Below are 25,692 nucleotides of genomic sequence, written 5' to 3' on the forward strand. Positions count from 1 at the left end.
ATGGTTTGACTTACAATTTTTTGACCACTTTGGTGCAAAAGCGATAGGCATTCAGTAGAAACACACTTTGAATTTTGAATTTTGATCTTTTCCCGGGCTGGTGATATGCGGTACAATACTCTCTTGTGACGAGTCCCAGTCAGCCACACGATCAGGAGGATGAACAACCGACACCCTTACAACCATTCTGTACCCAGACAACTACCCTGTTTTTCATTTTCAGTACAGTATTCAATAAATTACATGAGATATTCAGCACTTCGTTATAAAATAGGCTCTTTGTTAGATGATCTTGCCCAAATGTAAGCTAACGTAAGTGTTCTGAGAATATTTGAGGTAGGCTAGGCTAAGCTGTGATGTTCAGTAGCTTAGTATATTAAATGCATTTCAACGTACGATATTTTCAGTTTACAACGGGTTTATCAGGGTGTTACCCAATCATAAGTTGAGTAAGATATTGTACTTTGTTTTCATTTTATAGTAATACGTTGATCATTCCATATCAGTCATCCCCAAAATAGGTTTTATGAATATTTATTCATAAAAACCTTGGATTAGATAGGGGAATGCTACTATAATTATCTTAAAATTAAGACTATTGGAGAATGGATCGATTAAAAGACTTTTGCCCAAGGGGTAGGACTAGAAAGCAAGTCTTCCGACTTCCACCCCGGAGTGTTTTGCTCTAAGTTATATAGTTATTTGAAATCGCTGTTTATCTGTGTGGTGGAGGCCAGGAACAGTGTCCTTTCTTGTTCACCACTTATAATTTATAAAAAGATAAGGAGAGGGCTTCCCTGGTGGCGCAGTGGTTGAGAGTCCACCTGCCGATGCCGGGGACACGGGTTCGTGCCCCGGTCCGGGAAGATCCCACATGCCGCGGAGCAGCTGGGCCCGTGAGCCATGGCCGCTGAGCCTGCGCGTCCGGAGCCTGTGCTCCGCAACAGGAGAGGCCACAACAGTGAGAGGCCCGTGTACCGCAAAAAAAAAAAAGATAAGGAGAAATTCTGCCCAGAGCTGCGGTAGAGGGTCCTCTCCAAACATATCTGGGGAGTTTGGGCATTTATGCCACCACAGTGTACCTTAAAGATTACCTGATGTGAACTCACTCTTGCTACCAACTCAAAAGTGAGTTGGGAAGACTTCCAACTAACAGGTTTATTTAAAACGCTGCAGAGACAGTTACAACAGAAAACAGCTGCTTTCAAGTCCACTCTTCCAGAGTTCGAGTTTTACACGGTTGCACAATGTCACCTGCTCCGGACCTCTTAACCTCCTATCAAGCAAAACATGAGTCCAGTTCAGAGGTCTGTCCACATATTCGAGATTCACCATGCAACACATCCTTCATTTCCCTTCCTCCTCATGACTTATCAGTGCAAGAATTTTGGAAAGTTGTATACAGATAAGGCAAAAGAAGTTTGGAATTGTATGCACCCTTGAGAGGTGAATCCTAGCTTTCACAAATAGCTTCACAGAGCCCACTTTCTTTGCTAAGGATATCATTTTTTATTCATTTATGTCCCACCTTTCCGCTACTCTGAGAAGATAAGTGATTTCTTGAAATGAATGTATCATAATCATTAAAGAGGGCAAACACTCATTGAATAAATAAGGTCCAGCTTTGAGAGTAGAAATTAAATGTTCTCTGTCCTTTTCAGGGACACGTGGCCATCAGGAATAATGAGCAACCCATTTGCACACCTCGCTGAGCCTTTGGATCCTGCACAACCAGGAAAGAAATTCTTCAATTTGAATAAATTGGAGGATTCAAGATATGGTAGGTACATGGCTCTATGATGTAAGTGCTCTGATAGTAATTAGAATATCATTTGCATAATAAGTAAGCTACTTAATAAATTAGGCTTTAGGAGAGTTGGAAGAGGGAGTAGCAGAGATGGCTGAATGGTCTTGGGTTAACCACACAAATACACACCTTTCTTACATTGCTCGTTTTCAAGTAGATAATAATGATTATATATATGTAACATTTACATAACATTTAGTATAGAGAGTGTTTGTACATATATATTGTTTAATCTGAATAACAACCCTATCATGTTATGTTTAAAAACATAAGAAGCCCTGAGGAAGCTGAGGCCCAGAGAGAATAAATGATATGATTAAATAACAACTATGTAGGTAGCAGAAGAGGATGAAAACACAAGCCTTTTTTATTCCAACTCCTATGCTTCTCTACCTTTGTAGTCTTGCCTTTTCTGGATAATACTGGTAAATAATTGTCATGTATCCGGATGGACCATTTCTTTTATAAACAAAATAACTTTTCTTAATGAATTACCATTGTTTTATTCTAGAAAACAGAGTTACCAATGACCACACTACATGGTGTTTAGGGGTTTATTTCCTTTGAAAGATGTATCTGACTATTCTTTAGTCTTATTATAATAATTGTAAAAGGGTTATCTTCTCATTTCTTAAACACTAGGTTTCATAAGAAATACTACTGTATGTGTGTGTACTTGCTAACAGTAATACAGTAAATTATCTAGACTCGTGTCTCTCATGATGACTTAAGGGAAATTCTGTTACTGGATTCCAAGGCTAGGCAACCATTTATTATGAAAGATTTAAGTGTAATATTTTCTTTTTGCCTAGGCTATTGGTATTTTCTAGTACTGAATGTCTCCTAAATCCATTCAATAGTCTTATATTTTAAACTGTTGGAATCAGTTTAAATTTACTCTCTTTCCCTGCTGGAAGAATACTGTGATGCCTTGTATCAAGTCTGTATGGAGTTTGGCTTTAGAGAGCTCTTATAATAAGATGTCTCATGGGTTTGGTTTTGTTATACTTTCTCCTTTACTCCTAGGACAACTACCATTTTCTATCAGAGTTCTCCTGGAGGCAGCCATTCGGAACTGTGATCAATTTTTGGTGAAGAAAAATGATGTTGAAAATATCCTAAATTGGAATGTCATGCAGCATAAGAACATAGAAGTGCCGTTTAAGCCTGCCCGCGTCATCCTGCAGGACTTCACGTGAGCCTCATGTCACTTCACTCTGTTTTTCTCTGCATCCCTTGTCAGCCTTTAAAGAAAGCTTCTTAAAAGCAAAAATAAAAAACACAGTGACTGTATAATTTTTCACTCAACATTCAGAGACGGTTGAAAGCAAAAGAGGGCAGTCATCCCAGACGGGAAGAGATAATCTCAGGCAAATCAGGATGCATACTCACTCCACCTTTTCCAGTGGCAAAGATCTTTGTCCTTGGTCTTCAAGATCCTAGTCCTAAGTGTACTAGCAAAAGTTGAAAGAAACAGTATGGAGTGGAGCTATCTCGGAATCTTTTCGCCCCTATGTCCTATCACCCAAGGAGCCAGGTTTCAAACAGCTGTCCTTGGAACGTTGATATGTGTCACATGAGGGGAGATACGTAGTTCACAAGGCGTGATGTGTTGCTGTTAAGCCTCTGTTCACATCCTGCTATTCCCAGGAATTGCTCCCTATCACGGCTTCATTTTGAGACATTACCGTTTCATTTTGAAATGATGTTATTTTATTCCTTCTGGAGAGCAAATTTCATTTTTTTTAGAGGAAAGATCACCCAAATTTTATTCTCTAATAAAAAGGAAGCATTCACTTAGTATAAATTTGATTCACAGCCTACTTTTCTGAATTATATCCATTCCTTTAAATTTGGTCTGAAGTTGAAGGGTGTGATCTTGTACAGGTCTTTGTCAGCCCACCATATGAAAAGGGAACAGTGATGGCAGAAAAAGTTCCAGAGTTTTTAATTGCCAGCTTTCCCACAGCTTCTCTGTTTAGACCATGTTGGCTGTGACCTTCAATGCAGGGATAAAATTGCATATAGAGATACCACTCAGTCGCGGCACTTATTACTGATGTGATTTCTGCTGAAGGGAATGTGTTTAGACACTTTCACTTTTCTAACACATCCATTGTTAGCACCACTGATGAAACAGCCGATGAAACAGCCCCATTGCCAATATTATCAGCAGAGGCAAAAGCTGAAAAATCCCATGGCACTTGTTTAACCGATTTGTTTTCTGCTTAATCTCCCTTTTCTTAGGGGTGTGCCAGCTGTGGTTGACTTTGCTGCCATGCGTGATGCTGTGAAAAAGTTAGGAGGAAATCCAGAGAAAATAAACCCTGTCTGTCCTGCTGACCTTGTCATTGATCATTCCATCCAGGTTGATTTCAACAGAAGGTGAGAGACTAGGATGAATAGTTGGGTTTTCTGCTTTGTGCAAAATCTCAGAGTGTAAGTCTTTTTTGTGTGTAAAAGGGAACCCTCCTGCACTGTTGGTGGGAATGTAAATTGATACAACCACTATAGAAAACAGTATAGAGTTTCCTTAAAAAAACTAAAAATAGAACTACCATATGACCCAGCAATCCCACTACTGGGCATATACCCTGAGAAAACCATATTTCAAAAAGACTCATGTACCACAATGTTCATTGCAGCACTATTTACAATAGCCAGGACATGGAACCAACCTAAATGTCCATTGACAGATGAATGGATAAAGAAGATGTGGCACATATATACAATGGAATATTACTCAGCCATAAAAAGAAACAAAATTGAGTTATTTGTAGTGAGGTGGATGCACCTAGAGTCTGTCATACAGAGTGAAGTAAGTCAGAAAGAGAAAAACAAATACTGTATGCTAACACATATATATGGAATCTAAAAAAAAAAAAAAAAAGGTACTGATGAACCTAGTTGCAGGGCAGGAATAAAGAGGTAAACATAGAAAATGGACTTGAGGACACGGGGTGGGAGGGTGAAGCTGGGGCAAAGTGAGAGTAGCATCCACATATATACGCTACCAAATGTGAAATAGTTGGCTGGTGGGAAGCAGCCGCATAGCACAGGGAGATCTGCTTGGTGCTTTGCGATGACCTACAGGGGTGGGATAGGGAGGATGGGAGGGAGGCTCAAGAGGGAGGGGATATGGGGACACATGTATGCATATGGCTGATTCGCTTTGTTGTACAACAGAAACTAACACAGTATTGTGAAGCAATTATACTCCAATAAAGATCTATTAAAAAATTTAAAAAATTAAAAAAAGAAGAAAAATCTTTAAAAAGTATATTCTGGAAAACTCAGACTTAATAAATATTTTCCCCTGAAGTTTTTTTTTTTTTTCCCCAGGGTGGGGGCAGGGGGGATTAAGTCTTTTTTTTTTTTTTTTCTATTTACTTCTTGGGTGAGAACAGCCTGTGTTTAAGCTTGAAGTCTGGGTGAAAAACACATACAAATTCTGCCATGAGAGCTTGTCAATACAAGTATGTGTTTGACTTTAAAAGAGTTTGGCTTTTTTTTTTTTTTCCCAACCACTGGAGTCTTATTCCTTTTTGATTCCAAGTAACTATTTCATATCTGGCCATCTCTGCCTCTCCACGTGGGTGTCCATAAACTCTATCCTTTTCCTTTTTTCCTTCTATTGTTCAGGATATCCACTTCTCTCTTCCTGCTAAAATCGTACCAACAACCTACCAATCTTACCAATAAAATCTCAGTAGCAGAAGACAATAAGAATTTATTTCTTACACATCTACAAGTTGGGTGGGAGCTCAGCTGATCTCAGCTGAATGCAGTTGGGCAGCTGTGCCTCACCCAGCCTTGCTGGGTTGACTGCTTACACTGCACTGCACATCGGTAGGGCAGCTGGGACAGCTCCATTCTATGTGTGCTTCTTTGGGAGCCCAGGCTAAAGGAGAAAGCAGCTATGTGGTGATCACAGAGGCTCAAGAAGGCAAGCGGGACCCTGCAGCATCTCTTGAGGCTTAGATGAGGACTGACATAGGATCACTTCTATTCACAATCACATTAATCAAAGCAAGTTGCACAATTTAGCCCAAAGTCAGGGGTGAAGGAGTACACTCCAGTAACTGCAAGATTACACAACGAGGATTTGGATACAAGGAGGGCAACCAGGTACTAGTAGAAGGCTGATATCTTAACCTAGAAGTATAACTAAATAAAATTATTTCCAACTTTAGATAGAACTTTAGTTAGAAAGAAATAACTGTTCTGCATACAATGCTGGGAAAATTAATTATTTGGTAGAGAGAACAGTTCATATAATTTAAAGCATTAATATTTTAAAAATTAAATCATCAAAGATTTTGAAGAAAATTTAATTATATAGTGTCAAATGTCTTGATAAGAAAAACCTTTCTAAATTTAGAAGCAATGAATGAAACAAAGGGGAAAAAAAATCTATAGATTTAATGACTTCAAAGTTACCAGGAGATAACTTGAAAAATATTTTCAATAAAGAGTTAATATCCCTAATATATAAAGAGTATGTATAACCTATTAAAAAATAGTAAAACCCAGCAAATAAATGGGCAAAGGAAAGTGGACATTTCACAATAAAAGGAAATACAAATGGTAAACAGTTTATAAAGCCTTTTCAACTTTACAAGCAATAAAAAGGTAAATTAAATCCTTGAGATACCATTTTCTCTTATCAACATAGTTTAGAAAATAAATGTTATTAATTATAAATGTGTCATGAGGGAGACACTTTTATACACTGCTGATAGCACTACAAATTAGAAATGATGAAAGCAATGTGCCATGTCCTTTGTCCTGGAATTTCCACTTCTAAACATACACTTCATAGATATCTGAAATTCAGCAAAAGCTTAATGACTAAATAGTGCTTATTAAAGTATTATTTATAATAGTGAAAACTTAAAAGCATTCTAGGTTTCCAACAAAGGAGAGTGATTTATTAAATTATGGTACATCCTTAAAGTAAATTATTAAGTAACCTTTACGGTTATATTTTAATCCTTAATAATATTTGGAACATGCTCATGTCTTGGCTCAATGAGCTAGATAAAAATTGCATGTATAGAGTGATCTCAGCTCGATGAAACTCTAGGCAAAGATTACAAAATTGGAAAGAGAAGTGCCAAACTGCTAAGCGATTGTAACTATTCTTTATTTTTACAATAAAAAGCTATTGTTTTTATAATAGAAAGTCATTTAAGAATATGAAACCAACCACTCAAAGGAAAAAAAAAGCAAAAACGTTTATTTGCTTCCTTGGGGATTTAAGTGGGTTCCATACAGCCTCAAGAGAAATGTAGAAACTGGTCATTCTCAAATTAGTATTGCCAATACCCAAACCAGAGAAATTCAGGAATAGAGAGAAAACTGCTTTGTCTCCTGAATTGATGGTTCTTGGAACAAACAGACTGGATACTTGCTAGCTCTTTCCTTTTCTTTGGACTCAACCCATCCTTGGGCAATATGTCCTTTTTTTTTCTTCCTTAAATCACATAAGCTCAATTTAATGTTTTGATTTCAAAGGGAAGACTTAAAAATACACAAACTATTATCCTATTGGAGAGTATGTTTCCTAAAGTCCCACTTCAGAAATTATTAAAAGTAGCCTCACAAAATCATGGGCAACTTTTTCTTGAAGACTCATTGGTGTTGATGGATTTACCTTCATTTCCCTGGCCTGGAAGGTGAAAGTACTGGTGGAGACAGAATTGTAATTGTTTTAATTTCTAAAGTTATTTGACTCAAAAGAGCTCCTGACAATTAAGCAGGTAAAGAATCTGAGTCAGCACCAAGTTCATTGTGACTTGGTTTCCTCCTTAAACCTTGACATCCATCAACTCTGGTTTCAATTTTTTATGGACCTTTTTCATTTATACTGTAATACTAAAAACATTATGATGAAAATAGCAAAGTCTAGTGGTGAACTTTGATCCAAAATGATATCCAAATCTAGCAAACACTTCTTTTTTTTAATTAAAGAGAAACACTTCTATGAGAAGTATTTTCTTTTTTTAATAAATTTATTTATTTATTTATTTTTGGCTGCGTTAGGTCTTATTTGCTGTGCACAGGCTTTCTCTAGTTGCAGTGAGCGGGGGCTACTCCTCGTTGCAGTGTGCAGGCTTCTCATTGCAGTGGCTTCTCTTGTTGCGGAGCACAGGCTCTAGGTGTGTAGACTTCAGCAGTTGTGGCACGTGGGCTAGTCAGTAGTTGTGGCACATGGGCTCAGTAGTTGTGGCTTGCAGGTTGTAGAGTGCAAGCTCAGTAGTTGTGGCGCATGGGCTTAGTTGCTCCGTGGCATGTGGGATCTTCCTGGAACAGGGCTCGAACCCGTATCCCCTTCATGGGCAGGTGGATTCTTAACCACTGCACCACCAGAGAAGCCCGAGAAGTATTTTCATTGCTAGTGTTTTGTTTTTATTTCTTGAGTTTGGTTTTGCAATTTGACCTCCCAGTCTCTTTCCTCATTTTTGTAAGGAATTAAGTGTGATGTCTCAGTTTTTGTGGAACTGTGTACTGTGGGCTTATTTCCAGCTATTTCCAGAATGAAGTAAGGAGTGGTGGGATGGTGAATTTTCTCAGTTAAGTATTTCTAACCTCTTTCCCTGCTGTGAATAATAGTAATTGGCTTCACACCATCTTTAGGAATCGAGGATCTAACTAATGCATTATTGTAATGTTTTACAAAGTTATCTCAGAAATAACCTTTTTAAAAATACCAACAAGAATATCATAGCAATTTCTGACCAGATTTCATGAGTGTCAAAATTATCTTCTCTATAAATACTGTCTGTGAATTCCTGGAGTACCATTACATGTAATACTCAGAAACTTTGAACTACATCCAATCTGATTTCAACTTACATAAATAAGGAGAAATTTCCTCTTTAGTGTGTGAGGCCATTCACATTCAGAGATCTTATTGAAAGCTCACCAGATTGGCTAAATCTAGGAAAGTTCTGAGTGGTGGAAAAATCTGAATTCTAGGTCTGTTTATTCATTCGAATAACTAGAACTAAGTTAACGAGCCAAGGTTAGCATAAAAGATTTTTTGCTTTAGTGAGTAAATAGGGTTGTTTTTTAAATTTTAATTTATTTTTAATTTTAACTTTTTTTTTAACCTAGAATTTAACATATCTTAAAGCAGCCTAAGCATTTCTGGCTTCTGCTTGTCCTGTGACTATGTCATGTATATCGAACGGATGGTCCCAGCATTCTCTGGGGTAAATGGTCCTCTTCCAACCTTGCTTCTGTTTTGAGAAACTCTGAAATCCTTCTGGAGACAAGAGGACAAGGCATAATGACTGGGAGTCCACATGTGCTCAGAGCTCAGCAGAAGAGATGGGGCAGGGCCATACATGATTAAGAATAACGTTCCAAGATGCCTTCCCTCTTTTTTGTAAAATTAAATCCATTTAACAGACCTATTGTATGTCAGTATTTATTCAAGAAGTAGGTTAGTCTAGAAAAGTAGAGAGATTAGGGAATGCACAGCTTGAATGCAGTTAGTAAGTGTAGGAACCAAATCACTAACTTGGAGAGTCAGGGGGGCTCTTCCAGAAGTGTCACTTAATCTGGGTCCCCAGGCATGTTTACCAAAGAGCAAAGAGCTGGAAAGGCATCCTACACAGAGAGAACAGAGCATGCAAAGGCATGAGGAAAGTGCGGTTTGAGAGAGTATGAGGGCCACAGTGCAGCTGAAACTAAAAGTTTGGACTGGAGGATGGGAGAGGATTCATAAAGGAAGTCTGACGTCAGACTGAAGGACCTTGTTGTTGTTGTTGTTGTTTTGCAGTACGCGGGCCTCTCACTGCTGTGGCCTCTCCCGTTGCGGAGCACAGGCTCCGGATGTGCAGGCCCAGCGGCCATGGTTCACGGGCCCAGGCGCTCCACAGTATGTGGGATCTTCCCGGACCGGGGCATGAACCCGTGTCCCCTGCATCAGCAGGGGGACTCTCAACCACTGCGCCACCAGGGAAGCCCGAGATCAGCAAACTTTTACTGTAAAGGGCCAACAGTAAATACTTCAGGTTTTGCTGGCCACATACTGTCTCCGTTTATTTGTTTTCCAACCTTTAAAAATATAAAAATTATTCGTTGCTTGACAGCCAAACATATACCATATTGGGCCAGATTTGACTCATGAACCACAGTTTGTGGACCAACCCCTGCTGTAAGATACTCTCAGAAATTGATTCCATCAAAGCAACTGACACTTATCTGGAAGAATATTCACATCAAGAGAAAAAGAAAAACATCCGCATGGTAACTGAATGTGTATTTGTAGAGTAAATAGTGCGTGCCTCCAGTCTTTTTCTTCTCAAGGAGTGCCCGCCTACCCATGCTCATCTGGCAGACTCCCCCTCGCCCTCCAGGCTACATCGATGTCATCGCCTTCTGGAAGGCATCCCTGGCTCCCTGGTCTGAGTTCATGGCCCTTTCTGGGTGCTCCCATGGCACCCTGTACTTCCCGTATCATGACATTGATAATCACACTCTCATGGTTGCCTGGTTGCTGCTCTGTGTCTCTCGCTAGGCTCTGAGCTCCAGCTGGGCAGCACACATGCCCCTTCTGCACATTTGTATGGCCAGCATGTGGCACCAGGTAAGCTCTGTAGATCATTAACAAGTGACAGAAGAAAGTGGGTATAGTGGTTAAGGTAGAGGCTCCAGGACCGCTCAGACCTGGGTTCAGGTGACCACTCTGTAATGTACAAGCATCTGATCTTGGAGAAGTTAACTAATCTTTCTGTGCCTCCGCTTCCTCTTCCATACATTGGGGTAATGGTAGTACCTACGTGAGGGGTTGTTAGGATGATTGAATGAGTTCATGTGTGTAAAGCACTTAGAGCCTACGATGCACCGTGCAGTCTTGCACTTTGGCTCCTGCTGTTATTATTATTACGGTAGTTGTTGCTATTACCACCACCACCATCGCTGCTACAGTTTCTGCAACTACTACTACAGGGAGGCAGCACAGGGACTTAGAGCATCATTCTTGAGTCAGACTGCCTGGGTGTCAATACCAATTCCATCATTTACTAGCTGTGAGGTCCTGAACAAGTTTCTTACCCTCTCTGTGTCTGTTTCCTCCTTTGAAAAATGTGGATATTAGTTGCTCCTAGCTCAAAGGGCTATTTTGAAGACTAAATTAGAAAATAAATGTAAAGCACTTTGGTGCCTAGTTCCTAGTAATGTCAATAAGTGTTAACTATCAATTAGTGAAGTCTGACTTGGGTCTTAGCTATTAATTTCACTATCATTTCCTATGTTCACTCAACCCATGACAGTTTGTAAGCACTTCCTGTGTGCTAACCATGCCGAGTTGTCACTATGACTTACTCTACCTCAAAACAATGTAGTTTGATTATAAAAATTCTGGAAAAGCTTCCTGATGCCCTGAATTGTCCATGTCAGTCCTGATGAGCTGAATGACTTGGAGCAAACCTCGGTATATATATAATCTGGGCTTTACTCATGTTCTTGAGTGTCACCATCCTCCTCATAAACCTCCTTTTGCAAGATAGGAGATTGTGATTCTATAAATTCCTGTGCCTCCTGGCATCACTGGTTCCCTACCTCCCAACATAAGACAGATGAAAATGCCAGCCCAGATATGGCTCAGCTCAGAGAGGTGTTGTAACAAGGTCATAGGTAAGAAAGGAGTACAGAAAGAAAGCTTCTTTAAATATCTAAGCTGCTATTGTCATCATAAATGTCTTGAGTCTGTTCCTAAGAGTCAGGCTTTATGATTAGAAGAGTTTTAACTTAAATCCACTTAATGTTTTCTACCCACCATGTTTAAAGGCATTATAAAAATCACCTGAACCAAAAAATAATTCTTCTTTTTACTTTCTTTAATTACCTCTTTCCCACGTTAACGAACGCATACCACCACCCAGCAAGCCTGCAGATGAAACTGCCATTTTCTTTATTATCACCTATAAATTTGACCAGTAACATTTTACGCCTTAAAATTTATACATTTAGTCTTTCTCTTTGACAGGGCAGACAGTTTACAGAAGAATCAAGACTTGGAATTTGAAAGAAATAGAGAACGATTTGAATTTTTAAAGGTATGGGCAGAGTTTGGCTCCATTGGTTGATTCTTTATGTGTGTGGGGTATGAGGAAGAGGTGCCAAGGAGGTGAGCTGCATAAAGGTGTGCTGGTATTCACAGTGTTCTCCCCATTTTTCAATCCCAGTGGGGCTCTCTGGCCTTTCGCAACATGAGGATTATTCCTCCTGGCTCAGGAATCATCCACCAGGTGAATCTGGAGTATTTGGCAAGAGTGGTATTTGATCAGGATGGATATTATTACCCAGACAGTCTTGTGGGCACGGATTCGCACACTACCATGATTGATGGTTTGGGCGTTCTCGGTTGGGGTGAGTGTTCTTCTGGGTTCCTGTTCCACTTATGCTGTTCTATGTAAATACCTTGATTTACTTTGATACCCTTACATCCCAGCAGCATGAATTTGAGTGACCACAAATATCAGAGAGGTTTTTTTGGTCTGTTTTCCAGTAATTTCCAGTACCCGGAAAAGTGTCTGATGCCTTTTAGGCACTCAGTATAATGTTTGGAAGAATGAATTGGAATAAGCAGCTGGAATTGGAATAAGCAGCTGGAATTGGAATAAGCAGCTGGAATTAGAATAGGCGAAAATCAGCTGGAGTGTTTGTTAAAAACAGCGACTCCTGAAGCCCATTCTTCTTTTTAGTGTGGAATCAAGGGGATTTTGACACAGGTTTTTGGCGGACCACACTTTGAGAAACACTTGTTAAAAATTCTATAGAGGGAAATAGAGAAAAGATAACTGTCCTTTATGGAAATATAACTCTACACTAGTAAAACACTGTAAGTGGGTTGACTACTTGTTAATGACAGTGAACTATGCCTGAGGGATATCGTGAGGACTAAGGAAAGCATTACTCTGTCACGCCTTTCCACACAGGTGTGGGTGGTATCGAAGCAGAAGCTGTCATGCTGGGCCAGCCAATCAGCATGGTGCTTCCCCAGGTGATTGGCTACAGGCTGATGGGAAATCCCCACCCCCTGGTAACATCCACTGACATCGTGCTCACCATCACCAAGGTAACAATGTGCTGCCTCTTCTGTGGTCTGAGTCGCAGTGACAAATAGGAGGAAAGTCCATGATGGAGTCTTTCTTGGTTTCCATGTGCTCTAGAAGTGCTAGGAAACAGTACGTTTATGACTTTAAAAGAGATGACATAAGGAGAGAACTCTGCAGTTAGGTTCCAGATCATTACGTTCATTTTACTCTTCTGTTGCTGCATGGATCTTTTTCTTTAAAAAAATTCTTTGAAACTGTGAAATAGTTTAAATACACAGAAGTTAAAATGACATTTATATGCCCACCATGTAGACTTAACAGATGGTAACATTTTGCTGTATTTGCTTCAGAGCTCTCTCTGTATGTATATTTTTTAAGAAGTGAAATGTAATATTTATGGCTAAAGCCACCCTCTTCATTTCTAGAGATAATCACTGTCTTGAGGTTATAAGAAATCATTTCCATGCATATGTTTCACTTCTACATTTTTTCCACATGGTTCTTCTTTATATGAAAATAACAAACTACGAATAATTTTTGACTATTTAAAATTCCATTCTCTGTATTGTAAGTTACATTATTGTAACAGATGTTTCTCCAAGCTGGAAAATATTAGTTTTGTTTTGTTTTTCATTTGCCCTTGTCAGAAATAATCCTTTTTGGTGATTTGCTTGCCTTGCAAAAAGAAGGCAGTTTCATTTTGAAAGACTATTAGAAAAGTAATTTTTTTTTTATTATCACGCAAGTTTTTCTGGTTGTATAGTTTGAAGGCTTGGGTTATGTGGGATGGATGCTATACTTTTGATTTAATAGTCATGGACATCGGAATCGGATTTATTTGAACACTACAGCTCATCAGAGATGTCCGCATCGTTCAAGTGTGGAATAATATAGGCTCTGCCCACAAAATTTGGCAGAATTCCATGTAACCAAAAGGGCCTGTCCGTGTGGTTGTCCACACTTCATACAGCTGATTTCATGCAGAGCCAAGCCAGTCATGAGGCTCCAGCCCTGGCTGATGGCTTGTATGGAAAAGGTGTGAGAGTCAGACTGCCTGGATCTTTTGGTTACCTTTGACTTATACCTGTGTTCAGGATATTTGTTCATTATACCCTTGAAAACAAGGCATTTGCTTATTCAACAAGTGCAAATCATAATTTATTCAAGTTGAAAGAATTTATTTAATTTTTAGAAAGAAGTTTTCTCATTTGGCAAAACTTTTCTTATTATTTGTGTTTTTATATTACTTTTTCTTTCTTTTTAAAGAAATGTTTCAACATAATTTTAGATTTACAGGGGACTTGATGTAAAGGTAATACAGAGTTCCTGTTACCTTTCTCCCAGCTTCCCCAGATGTTAACATCTTACATAACCATGGTATATTTATCAGAAACAGAAGTAGTTAACATCGGTATGACATTTTTAACTAAACCAGAAACTTCACCAGTTTTTTCAGTAATCCCTTTTCTGTTCGAGGATCTACTCCAAGATACCACGTTGTATTTAGTTGGCCTTACTTTTTAAGTTTTATTTTTAAAAGTAATCAAACATATGTTGGGCTAATTCATTTTTTGTGTTTACTCACAAGGCTACTTTATGAGAATGCAAGGGGATAGTTCTGCAATTTAAATACAGGTTATCAAGTCTCAAACTCTGCTATTGTTCTGTTGCTCAGCACCTCCGCCAGGTTGGGGTAGTGGGCAAATTTGTCGAGTTCTTCGGGCCAGGGGTAGCCCAGTTGTCCATTGCCGACCGAGCTACAATTGCCAACATGTGTCCAGAGTATGGAGCCACTGCTGCCTTTTTCCCGGTTGATGAAGTCAGTATCAAGTACCTGGTGCAGACAGGTAAGTGCAGAACCCTGAAAACAGAAGGCCGTTTCTAAAGTTCATAGAACGCTGAGAATTGGAGCACTACCTTCTGCCTCTGTCCCTCGATTAAATAGTTGAGGCACTCAACCTAAAGAAGAGAAGAGAAGGGATGGTGGGGAGGGGAAAGCTGCAAAATACATCCAGAGATGAGATTAGTTTCTAGAGGTGGCCACCGAAACTCTAGAGGTGGCTCTAGAGGTGGCCACCGAAACTCTTACTGATCTGGTACCGAATTTGTAACATCTACTGATTTGAAACCAATGGTTTCAGAGAAGTTGAACACTTTCTTAAACTGAAACCTAAAAGAAATTTCTCCTGCATGTCTTCGTGGAGAGGATGACAGGGGATGTAATGAACACTGGGGCCCAACAACAGGTCATGATAAATGTTAACGAAGATCAGACAGTCATCTGTTATAAGGTCCATGCTGAAAGCTGATGACCTTTACAATTCAGTTAAAATGAAGAGGCGAAAAAAAAAGAATGCTGATCTGTTGTGGATCCAAGAATCAAGCTCTCAAACAGCCTTATTTAACTGTCAGAGAACTGGGAGAACTCCGTGTCCATTGGGCAAACCGTGCGTATTATCTCCTGCAACCAGGGTCTTGATCAGAATGAAACAGCAGAGCTTTCAGGGTCATATTCCTGGTGATATAGCATCACGAGTTAGGACTTTGAACTCAAATCTAAACTCAGCTTCGGATCCTGGTTCTGCCATTTACGGCCCGTGTTCCATGGGAAAGTTAATCTTCTTGAGCCACTATTTCCCCATCCATAAATGAGGATAATAACAGTGCTTTTCTCATAAGGTCATGAGGATTAGAGAATGAAATAATGCATTTAAAATGTTTAGCACACAGTGCTGGGCATACAGCTGGTGATCTGTGGTGGGAGACTGCGGGGATTACTATAACAAGAATAACGTGGAATGCTGAGGGTCTGTGGCCAGTTGAAGGCAGATGCGCCGGAGGTATGCTTTGACAATTCGCCGAGGCTTAGGATCCTCTTAATTAAGACCCATAACCAAAGAGAGACGAGTGCTTATAAGTGAGAATCTTCTGCAGAAAATGGTCACTTCGATAGAACAGCAGATCAGTTAATGGCCCCTAGTAAGCAGCAGCATCGGCTAGAGTCAGACTGTTAGCCTGAAAGCTGCCATATCAGCAGAGCTCTTGGTGTGTGTTTAAGTGAAATGCCCATTACTTGTATAGCTTCTGGTAGAGGCATTAGTTTAATCAGGAAATATTAACATCTGTTACTTGTTACTTCTTAAAATGCCCATTAGGTCGTGATGAAGAAAAAGTAAAGCATATTAAAAAGTATCTTCAGGCTGTAGGAATGTTTCGGGATTTCAGTGACTCCGCTCAAGACCCAGACTTTGCCCAGGTATGAGAATGCCTTTCATAAGGTCATGATAAAGGATTAGAGAATGAAATAATGCATTTAAAATGTTTAGCACACAGTGCTGGGCATGTGTTTCTCAAGCCTGTGGTTTTAGTTGTGAATGTTTTTTCTTGGGGGGTGTATTTGTAGGAAATTAGTCACTGCCAAGTTATCGCAGAAGAACAGCGTGTTAAAAGGCTAAAAAATCAAAAAGATAAGGAATTGTAGACATAAAATAACGTAACTTGTCCCATTCTTCCTGGCCATTAGGTTGAGTATGCTCCCGCCACCCACCGCTTTTTTTTTAATAAATTTAATTAATTAATTTATTTTTTGGCTGCGTTGGGTCTTCGTTGCTGCGCGCGGGCTTTCTTTAGTTGCGGTGCGTGAGCTCATTGCGGTGGCTTCTCTTGTTGCGGAGCATGGGCTCTAGGTGTGAGGGCTTCAGTAGTTGCAGCACGTGGGTCCTAGAGTGTGTGGGCTTCAGAAGTTGCGGTGTGTGGGCTCATTAGTTGCGGCTCGTGGGCTCTAGAGCGCAGGCTCAGTAGTTGTGGCTCACAGGCTTACTTGCTCCATGGCATGTGGGATCTTCCCAGACCAGGGCTTGAACCCATGTCCCCTGCGTTGGCAGGCAGATTCTTAACCACTGCGCCACCAGGGAAGCCCTGCTCCCCTTTTTTGCTTTACTCCTCTTATGTGGAAGATCTTTGGAAAAGGAGTTTAGAAGGACTGGAGCTATTTAAAGGCTGATAAGCACATCATTATTATAGATGGGGAAAGAAATGGAGGTGCAAGCGAATCAATTTGTTCTGATTTACCCATCGACGTACTTATCTTCATTCATTTTCTAGGGTGCAAACTGAATCCACATTTTTCTCAGCAGCCAAGATTGGAGGGTAAACCAGATGCGGGATCCTTGTCTTGTTTCATATTACATTGATGGAAGGAAATATTCAATTAGACTAGGGCCCATTTCTTGGCATTGATGAGTTAATGGCTGCATTCCCCCAGTCATCTTAGAAAAATTACAATGGTTTATCTATCATTTCAGTAGAAAATCCATCTCATTGACTAACTTAAGCAATAAAAAGGATGTATGAGCTGCTTTGCAAAGATGGCTGAGTGAAAGACCCTGGCGGCAGCCACAATGCCCACCCTGGTCTTTCTGAGAGGTGGCAAGGCTTCTGCCTGTCCCATGCTACCGAAGTGCTCATCTGGAACTTTGGAAATTCATCCCTTCAGTGTAAAATGGACATTGACTTCCTTGGTTTTGAATGTGGTAGTTTAGTTTATTTTTATTGTTGTGGTGTTTTAAATTCTCTGGCATGGCTGTGTTTTTTTCTTTGTGAGTATAATGTCAATCCCACGGTTCCTTTTCTTTTGGGTGCACAGGTTGTGGAGTTAGATTTGAAAACAGTAGTGCCTTGCTGCAGTGGACCCAAAAGGCCTCAGGACAAAGTTGCCGTATCTGACATGAAAAAGGACTTTGAGAGCTGCCTTGGAGCCAAGGTAGGGACCTGGGAGAGGTGGGTGGAAATCCTCCCCAATCCTGCCCCAGGCTTGGCTTCTTTGTGCACAGGCTTCACCGCCCTCGATGATGAGTCTTCCTGAAGCCTTGGTGCTGCGGGCGTTTCCTCTCCATCCTATAGTCCTCGATGCCTCCCTCTGCATTAGCTAAGAGCCAGGCAGCTTCCTTAGAGCACTTGATTGCCTGTAAACACAACTCAACCCTCCTTTTCCAAAGCATACCTCCTTTTCACATGACTCACCACCGTGTTCACTCGGCTTGCCCAAACTTTTCTGGCCACTGTACTTTTGTTCATGCCATCCCCTGCCTGCATGTCCCTTCCCCGTCTGCATGCCCTAATCTCTCAGCTCTTCCACAATGTGGCCTCAGATCCCATAGCACAAAGTCATCTCTCCCTCATTTGAACCTTCATGGCATCAGTGGGAAACCCTGTGATGGTGTTTCGTAGCCTTTACTTTCATTGTTGGTACTGTATAATATGTGCATGTCTGATTTCCTTTACTACACTGTGGATTGAGGATAGGATTTATACACAGTCACCTTTGTATCCCACAAAGTGCCCAGCATAGTACCTTGTACACAGTAGATTTTCAATGAAGATTTTTCAAATGAATAAGATTTGTGATGGATTTTATCCGCGGGATGCCAGCATTTTACCAAATGTTCAGCGGCACTGTGTTAGCCTTACTGCTTATGATTGGTTGAATCTGGCCAAAATGGCACCTTTTTCTAAATTTCCATAAAGGTTAGTATCAGCGCCCTCAGTGTAGCCATTACATCTGTACTAATTAGCTCTAATGAGACTAAGCTAAATTTGTAGTTTTAGTCTTTCGGTATTTGAGGTGGGGAAGAATTGTTAATAATTTCAAAGCAAAATCAGATTCAGAAATCATGACTCCCTTTTATAAAGATTTTAAAAGAGTAAATTTAATTTTTCTGTAGCATTTCAGAGTTTACCAGCTGAGATGTTTATGTTTTGTTAAGAATTGGTCTTTAAAACTATAGTTACCAAAGTATTTCTTCTTCTTCCAAAGTGAGAACTTTTGACCACATATTTTTTTTTCTTTTTTTCTTCCTATAGCAAGGATTTAAAGGATTCCAGGTTGCTCTGGACCATCATAATGACCATAAGACATTTATCTATAATAATAGCGAGTTCACCCTTGCTCATGGTTCTGTGGTAATCGCTGCCATTACTAGCTGCACTAACACCAGTAATCCATCTGTGATGTTAGGAGCAGGTAAGTGCCTTTGATGGTCATGTGGACGTGTGGGTGAAAATTTCCCAAGACATGACCCAGGGGCTTAACTGAGTTCTACATATAGTTCCCTGAGCCTTATCCTTTCCAGATGCAGAGATTAATTGGCCCAGAAATGTTTACACAATAAATAATGCAAAGTATTTAAAGTAGTATAGTCTTTAGAATCAACACAGAAAAGAAGGAGAAGAGAGGAAAGAAAGATGAATTTCTGGTAAAGCCTAGAATCTTATGTCAGACTTTAGAAGAAAAAACCTGTTTTCATTTCACAGACTGTTTTCTCCATAAAACCCCTGATAGGCCTTTTTCTACAGTGGAATTTAGTCTGTCTTAGATGCATTGTCAAGTGCATCTGAATTATGGCACAGGGCACTGGTCGATAAAACTTATCTACCTATTATGCAATTCTGTTTAATTATTTAATATTTACATGCAGAGTTTCATTACTCTAATGTCCCTTTAGTTTCCAAATTTTAAAATATCCCTAAGAGTTCCTCTTGTGTTCACAAACAGTTCTTTCTTTATGAATTGGACAAGTGCGTAAGGAGAACCTTCTTTGTCCAGGAATTCATCTGTTGCCACCTAAGCTTTGGACAAACCAATTTCCTTAAGATAAGATACCAGCTTGTCTGTAGCCTTTTGTCTCTTTATACCCCTGACTCCTTATTTCTTTCCTACTTCCCTGATATGTCCTAAGTCAGAGCACCCAGTGTCCCTGTAATAAATAGTCTCTGTATTTGCCCAGAGTCAAGTGGCCCAAGAGCCCTTGATCTTCCTCTTCAAGAAATATCTGAGGACTAGATTTTATCTTCTAGGCAGACTGTATTCCTCACCAACAAGTACACAATTCATATACTTTAAGAAGGGGCCCTTCCTATTATTTTTCATCTAAATAAAATATAATTAGAAAGACTGCTTTCCCTCCAAAAATTAAAAACTCATTCTATAATACAATCATGAATGGTTCAGGTTTATCTCTTTTTTAAAAAAAAAAAAAGGCACAGCTCTTTTTATCTTTTTCTTCATGTCCATGGCTAATTTTGAGTTTACTGAATACACGTAAATGACTTTGGGCCAGCGAGCTTTTGATTTCTGTCAGGCAACAAAGATGGCAGAAAGCATCAACATGAATGGGGCTCTGTCAGGCAGTGCAGGAAGTGCAGACTGAAGTCAGTCTCCTTCCTGAAATGTCCGTGGCACCTAGAGTGGGCAGCCCCACACACCGTGTCTGTGTTTACCATTTCACAGGCTTGTTAGCAAAGAAGGCTGTGGATGCTGGCCTGAACGTGAAGCCTTACATCAAAACTAGCCTATCTCCTGGAAGTGGTGTGGTCACCTACTACCTGCGAGAAAGTGGAGTCATGCCTTACCTGTCTCAGCTTGGGTGAGGGAGAAATCTCTTGCACCATTGCTTTTGTTTTATTGTATTCCACAGGTATTTTGCTAAGTCACCTTGTAATGGATGTAAGCTTATCTGATGGTGTCTAATTGCGTAGTCTTCTGTCAGATGGTAAACAGACAAACCCTCACATTCCGACAGAGCAGGGCCCTCCTGTACAGTTGTACTGGTTGTTCATCAGACAAGGGTGTCTGTGAAGAGAGCAGGGGCTGATATCAAGCCTGTGCTCTGCTGTAGCGCTGCACTCCTGGGGCAGGGGGCGTCTTTTCTCAGTTGTATGAAGGTGTGCTATGGGCTAGTGTTGGCTCTGCAACTGAATCTGCCCTTTGGTATGAAAATAATTATTTCCCATGCCTGAAAATGTTCTGATTCCTTGAAGTCAATTAGTTATTTGTTGCCAAATACAGCTTCTCTAATTAATCCACTATTCCTCATTTGGATGACATAGATTTTTGTCATGTGCCTCATAAAAGTCAGAAGTCCTTGGGATTATATAATAAGAGTAGTGAATAAAGACATCAAATGGCATATCTGATTTCAACTTTTAAAAATTACATATCATTCAGATAGACTCCTTATAATTTTCTTATAAATTTAAGAAGTAAATTACTTATAAAAGTAAATTATATGGAACAGAATAGAAAGACCAAAAATAACCCATACAGCTATGGTCATTAATCTTCAACAAAGAAGGTAAGAATATGCAATGCAGAAAAGACAGTCTCTTTAGCAAGTGATGTTGGGAAAGCTGGACAGCCTCATGTAAATCAATAAAATTAGAATATTGTCTCACACCGTATTCAAAACTAAACTCAAAATGGTTTAAATATCTAAATGTAAGACATGACACCATAAAACTCCTAGAAGAGAACATAGGCAAAACATTCTCTGACATAAATTGTAGCAATATCCCAAGGCAAAATAAATAAAAGCAAAAATAAACAAATAGGACCTAATCGAACTTAAAAGTTTTTGCACAGCAAAGGAAACCATAAACAAAATGAAAAGACAAGTTACCGAATGGGACAAAATATTTGCAAATGATGCGACCGACAGGGGATTAATTTCCAAAATATACAAACAGCTCATACATCTCAATATCAAAAACAAACAAACCAACAACCCAATCAAAAGATGGGCAGAAGACCTGAATAGACATTTTTCCAAAGAAGACATACAGATGACCAACAGGCACAGGAAAAGATGCTCAACATCACTAACTTTTAGAGAAATGCAAATCAAAACTACAATGAGGTATCACTTCACACCAGTCAGAATGGCCATCATCAAAAAGTCTACAAATAATAAATGCTGGAGAGGGTGTGGAGAAAAGGGAACCCTCCTGCACTGTTGGTGGAAATGTAAATTGGTGTAACCACTATGGAAAACAGTACGGAGCTTCCTTAAAAAACTAAAACTAGAGATACCATATGATCCAGCAGTCAGTGGAATATATCCAGAAAAGACAGAAACTCTAATTTGAAAAGATACATGCACCCCCATGTTCATACCAGCACTATTTATAATAGCTGAGACATTGAAACAGCCTAAGTGTCCATCAACAGATGAATGGCTAAAGATACATATACACAATAGAATACTTGTCAGCCATAAAAAAGAATGAAATATTGCCATTTGAAGCAACATGGATAGACCTTGAGAATATCGTACAAGTGAAGTGAGTCAGAGAAAGACAAATATTATATATTACCACTTGTAGGTGGACTCTAAAAAAAATAATACAAATGAATCTATTTACGAAACAGAAACAGACTCACAGACATAGAAAACAGACTTATGGTTACTAAAGGGGAAAGCAGGGATTGTGGGGAGAGGTGGGATTAGGAGTATGGGGTTAACAGATACACACTACTATATATGAAATAGATATGGGACTTCCCTGGCGGTCCAGTGGTTAAGACTTCGGGCTTCCACTGCAGGGGGTGCGGGTTTGATCCCTGGTTGGGGAACTAAGATCCCGCATGCTGCGTGGCGTGGCCAAAAAAAAAAAAAAAGATAAACAACAAGGATTTACTGTATAACATAGGGAACACTATTCAATGTCTTGTAATAACCTCTAGTGCAAAATAATCTGAAAAAATATGTGTGTGTGTTTGTATATGACAATCACCTTGTTGTACACCTTAACATAATATTATAAATCAACTATACTTCAGTTTTTTAAAAAAGTAAATTATAAAAAGGACTCTTAATTGAATGATCTAGAATGGATGAATAGTAGATCAAAATGTTCCCAAGAATGAAAGCTTTATAGAGACAGCCCTGTACTAAACTTACTTAAGTCAGTGGTCTCCAGGAACCGTAACCAACAGGTGAGCCCACTGAGAGTCATTCTCCATCCTGTGCTTCTCTCTTGCACCTAGGTTTGATGTGGTGGGCTATGGCTGCATGACCTGCATTGGCAACAGTGGGCCCTTACCTGAAGCTGTGGTAGAAGCCATCACGCAGGTGATTACAGAGGAATTTGTGGGTCTTAAGAGCTGTTGTCATGTTTCATATGATGTGTGATCAAAAGGCTGGTAATTTTAAGAAGGTCCAGGGAAGCATAGGATGTGGTTAAGAGTACGGTCTTCGGAGTTGAGCGAAACTTATTAACTGTATACCTTTGAGCAAGTTAATTAACCTCTGTGCTCAGTTTTCACAACTGTAACTGGAGACAATAATAGCACCTGTTTCATAGAGTTGTGAGCATTAAGGTGATAGTGGACACGAAGGACATAGTGCAGCGCCTGGCACACGTGTGGTCCCTAAACATGGTTTTGACTGCAGAAGGCGCCAGAATCATTTGTTCCTGTTGTCTGAAAACTGGTTCCAAGTCAGACAAATGAATGTAAACTAAATTGCATTGGCTTGATTTTTGGCCCATAAATTCTGTAGCGTTGAGAAATACTATTTGGTTTGCTTTGCATTAATTATAGAATCCCTATCAGTCAGTGCGGCTTCCTTTAGCTTTCAACTTGCAGTCTTCCCCGCCTGTTCTCAGGCCCCAGCAGCAAAATAACCAGGATGCCGCCTCCTGACCAACCTGCTATTTTCTCATGAGCAGAAACCACTGAATGTGTCTCTCAGCTGCTTTTGACCCAGAGTGTCTCCCACAGGGTCACCCTGTGTGCTCTTCTTCCCAGGGAGAGGACCAGGTGAAGGGGAAGCTTAAAGGGAAAACTTTGACAAATGGAGCCTAGGCATTCTCTTCTCTTTGCGACCTGCTTTTCCCCTTGCCTCACACAGGGGGACCTTGTTGCTGTTGGAGTACTGTCTGGGAACAGGAATTTTGAAGGGCGAGTCCACCCCAATACCCGGGCCAACTATTTAGCCTCTCCGCCTTTAGTAATAGCGTATGCAATTGCCGGGACCATCCGGATCGACTTTGAGAAAGAGCCACTGGGTAAGATCTTTTCTGGGGGGTTACAGTTTTTCCAATGTATCTGAAAACATTTCTGGGAGAAAGTTATTGCTTTCCTTAATAAATAATGAAGGCTAGACCCTCCAGAGATCAGAGGAGGAGTCTTTTCTTTATGCCCCAATACACAGCTAAGACATAACTGAAATAGTTAAACAAGAATTTACTAAAGGGGGAGGGACGACAAAAGGGGAAGAAATACCCAAAGTAGTGGAGATCTTGCCATTCTGGCTTCTTCTCCAGTCCCTTCCTTTCCAGCTCCCACTTTAATCTAATGATAGACACTGTTTTAATGTCTCCTCTGTAGGAACACATCCACATAGTACAGCTTCTTGAAATTCTGCGGACAGGATGCTTTGCTTCCTTTCCTCTGGTCTCTTTGCTGTACCCTCCTCAACCTATGCTAATAAGCAGATTAGATAATATGAAAATGGTGCCCTGGAATTTACTTTCAGGAAATCATAGCTTTAGACATACAGTTTATCCTCATTATATATGGATTCCATATTTGCAAATTTGACTACTCATTAAAATGGATTTTAACCCCAAAATCAATGCTCATCACTCTCCCATGGTCACTCACAGATGTGCACCGGGTGGGGGCGGGGAGGGGTGCAGGTGTGAAAACCTTGAGTCTCTCACTGTGCCTGCTCTCAGCTGAGGTCGAACAAGGCAACATTCTGCCTTTTTTTTTTTTTTTGCGGTACGCGGGCCTCTCACTGCTGTGGCCTCTCCCATTGTGGAGCACAGGCTCCGGACGCGCAGGCTCAGTGGCCATGGCTCACGGGCCTAGCCGCTCCGCGGCATGTGGGATCTTCCCGGACTGGGGCACGAACCCGTGCCCCCTTCATCGGCAGGTGGACTCTCAACCACTGCGCCACCAGGGAAGCCCCATTCTGCCTTTTTATTGCAGGTCTTATACTGCAAACAAGTGTCCTGTTCGAGCTCTGTTTAGCACCATGTTTTTCACATTTTTGTGCTTTTTACTGGTGATTTCACTGTTTAAAATGACCACCAAGAGTAGTGCTAAAGTGCTGTGTAGCGTTCCTAAGCCCAAGAAGGCTGTGACGAGCCTCGTGTTAGACAGGCTTGCGAGTTCAGTGTGAATGCATCAACAGTATGTATGAAGTAAGGTGTCATGAAACAGAAACACGCATAAAACAGGGTTATGTCTTTATCAGTTGACGACAGTGTTGTGGATGGAGGCTCTTGGGAGCCTAACCTGTGTGTCCCCTGGGGGCAGTGACTGAGTATTCTCTGAGTGTGCACGTAGGCTTTACAGAACGTAACTACCCTGAACGAGACTTGACTGACTGTACGTGGCGATGAAAATGGGGTATGAGATGTTTTTCTCACTAATAAACATTTTTTTCCCCAGGGGTAAATGCAAAGGGACAACAGGTATTTCTGAGAGATATCTGGCCAACCAGAGATGAGATCCAGGCAGTGGAGCGTCAGTATGTCATCCCTGGGATGTTTAAGGAGGTCTATCAGAAAATAGAGGTGAGGTCCCAGCCCACCTGTGAGGGAAAGCTGCTCTTATGCATCATCTCTGCCACCCTTGAGGCCAGTGGCGGTGTCAGCTATACAAAGTAACATTTCTTCAGATGATTGGGGAAGTGGTTACCCATCATTTTTCTCCTAAGACTCACGTTTTTCCGAACCCCACACTCCCCAGATGTTCCCAGAGTTGGACAAGTGAGCGGCAGCCTCAGGAGGAAAGGCCTCAGCTGTGTGTGGTTCCTGGCCAGCTCTCCACAGCTCCCCCCTTCCTCAGGCAGCCTGGGGCGTGCATCAACTATGGTTGAGGACCCCCTGATGTCACTGTAGTGTGTCACTGAGGCATCAAATGGTTGAATGCACCTCTCAGATGTATTTGCATGCTTAAAAAATAATAATAAAAATAAAAGCCACTCAGTAGGAAACACCATCCTATCAAACTACCGAAATAAA

The 25,692-nt window shown here is 40.5% G+C and overlaps 1 protein-coding gene across 1 annotated transcript in view; it reads left to right on the top strand.

Annotated features, from left to right (window-relative positions):
- ACO1 (aconitase 1) overlaps positions 1 to 25,692 on the top strand; it is a 60,489-nt gene that overhangs the window by 18,910 nt on the left and 15,887 nt on the right. The window contains exons 2-15 of the mRNA XM_030832659.3: positions 1,662 to 1,780; positions 2,834 to 3,002; positions 4,055 to 4,192; positions 11,808 to 11,877; positions 12,007 to 12,190; positions 12,760 to 12,899; positions 14,555 to 14,726; positions 16,035 to 16,135; positions 17,525 to 17,641; positions 18,742 to 18,901; positions 20,168 to 20,303; positions 22,703 to 22,787; positions 23,568 to 23,724; positions 25,118 to 25,242. Of these exons, the coding sequence (XP_030688519.1) occupies positions 1,684 to 1,780; positions 2,834 to 3,002; positions 4,055 to 4,192; positions 11,808 to 11,877; positions 12,007 to 12,190; positions 12,760 to 12,899; positions 14,555 to 14,726; positions 16,035 to 16,135; positions 17,525 to 17,641; positions 18,742 to 18,901; positions 20,168 to 20,303; positions 22,703 to 22,787; positions 23,568 to 23,724; positions 25,118 to 25,242 (1,851 nt within the window). The 5' untranslated portion in view covers positions 1,662 to 1,683. The remainder of the gene's footprint in view (positions 1 to 1,661; positions 1,781 to 2,833; positions 3,003 to 4,054; positions 4,193 to 11,807; positions 11,878 to 12,006; positions 12,191 to 12,759; positions 12,900 to 14,554; positions 14,727 to 16,034; positions 16,136 to 17,524; positions 17,642 to 18,741; positions 18,902 to 20,167; positions 20,304 to 22,702; positions 22,788 to 23,567; positions 23,725 to 25,117; positions 25,243 to 25,692) is intronic.

This window comes from Globicephala melas, chromosome 6 (genome assembly GCF_963455315.2).
Source record: "Globicephala melas chromosome 6, mGloMel1.2, whole genome shotgun sequence".
Lineage (NCBI taxonomy): Eukaryota > Metazoa > Chordata > Mammalia > Artiodactyla > Delphinidae > Globicephala > Globicephala melas.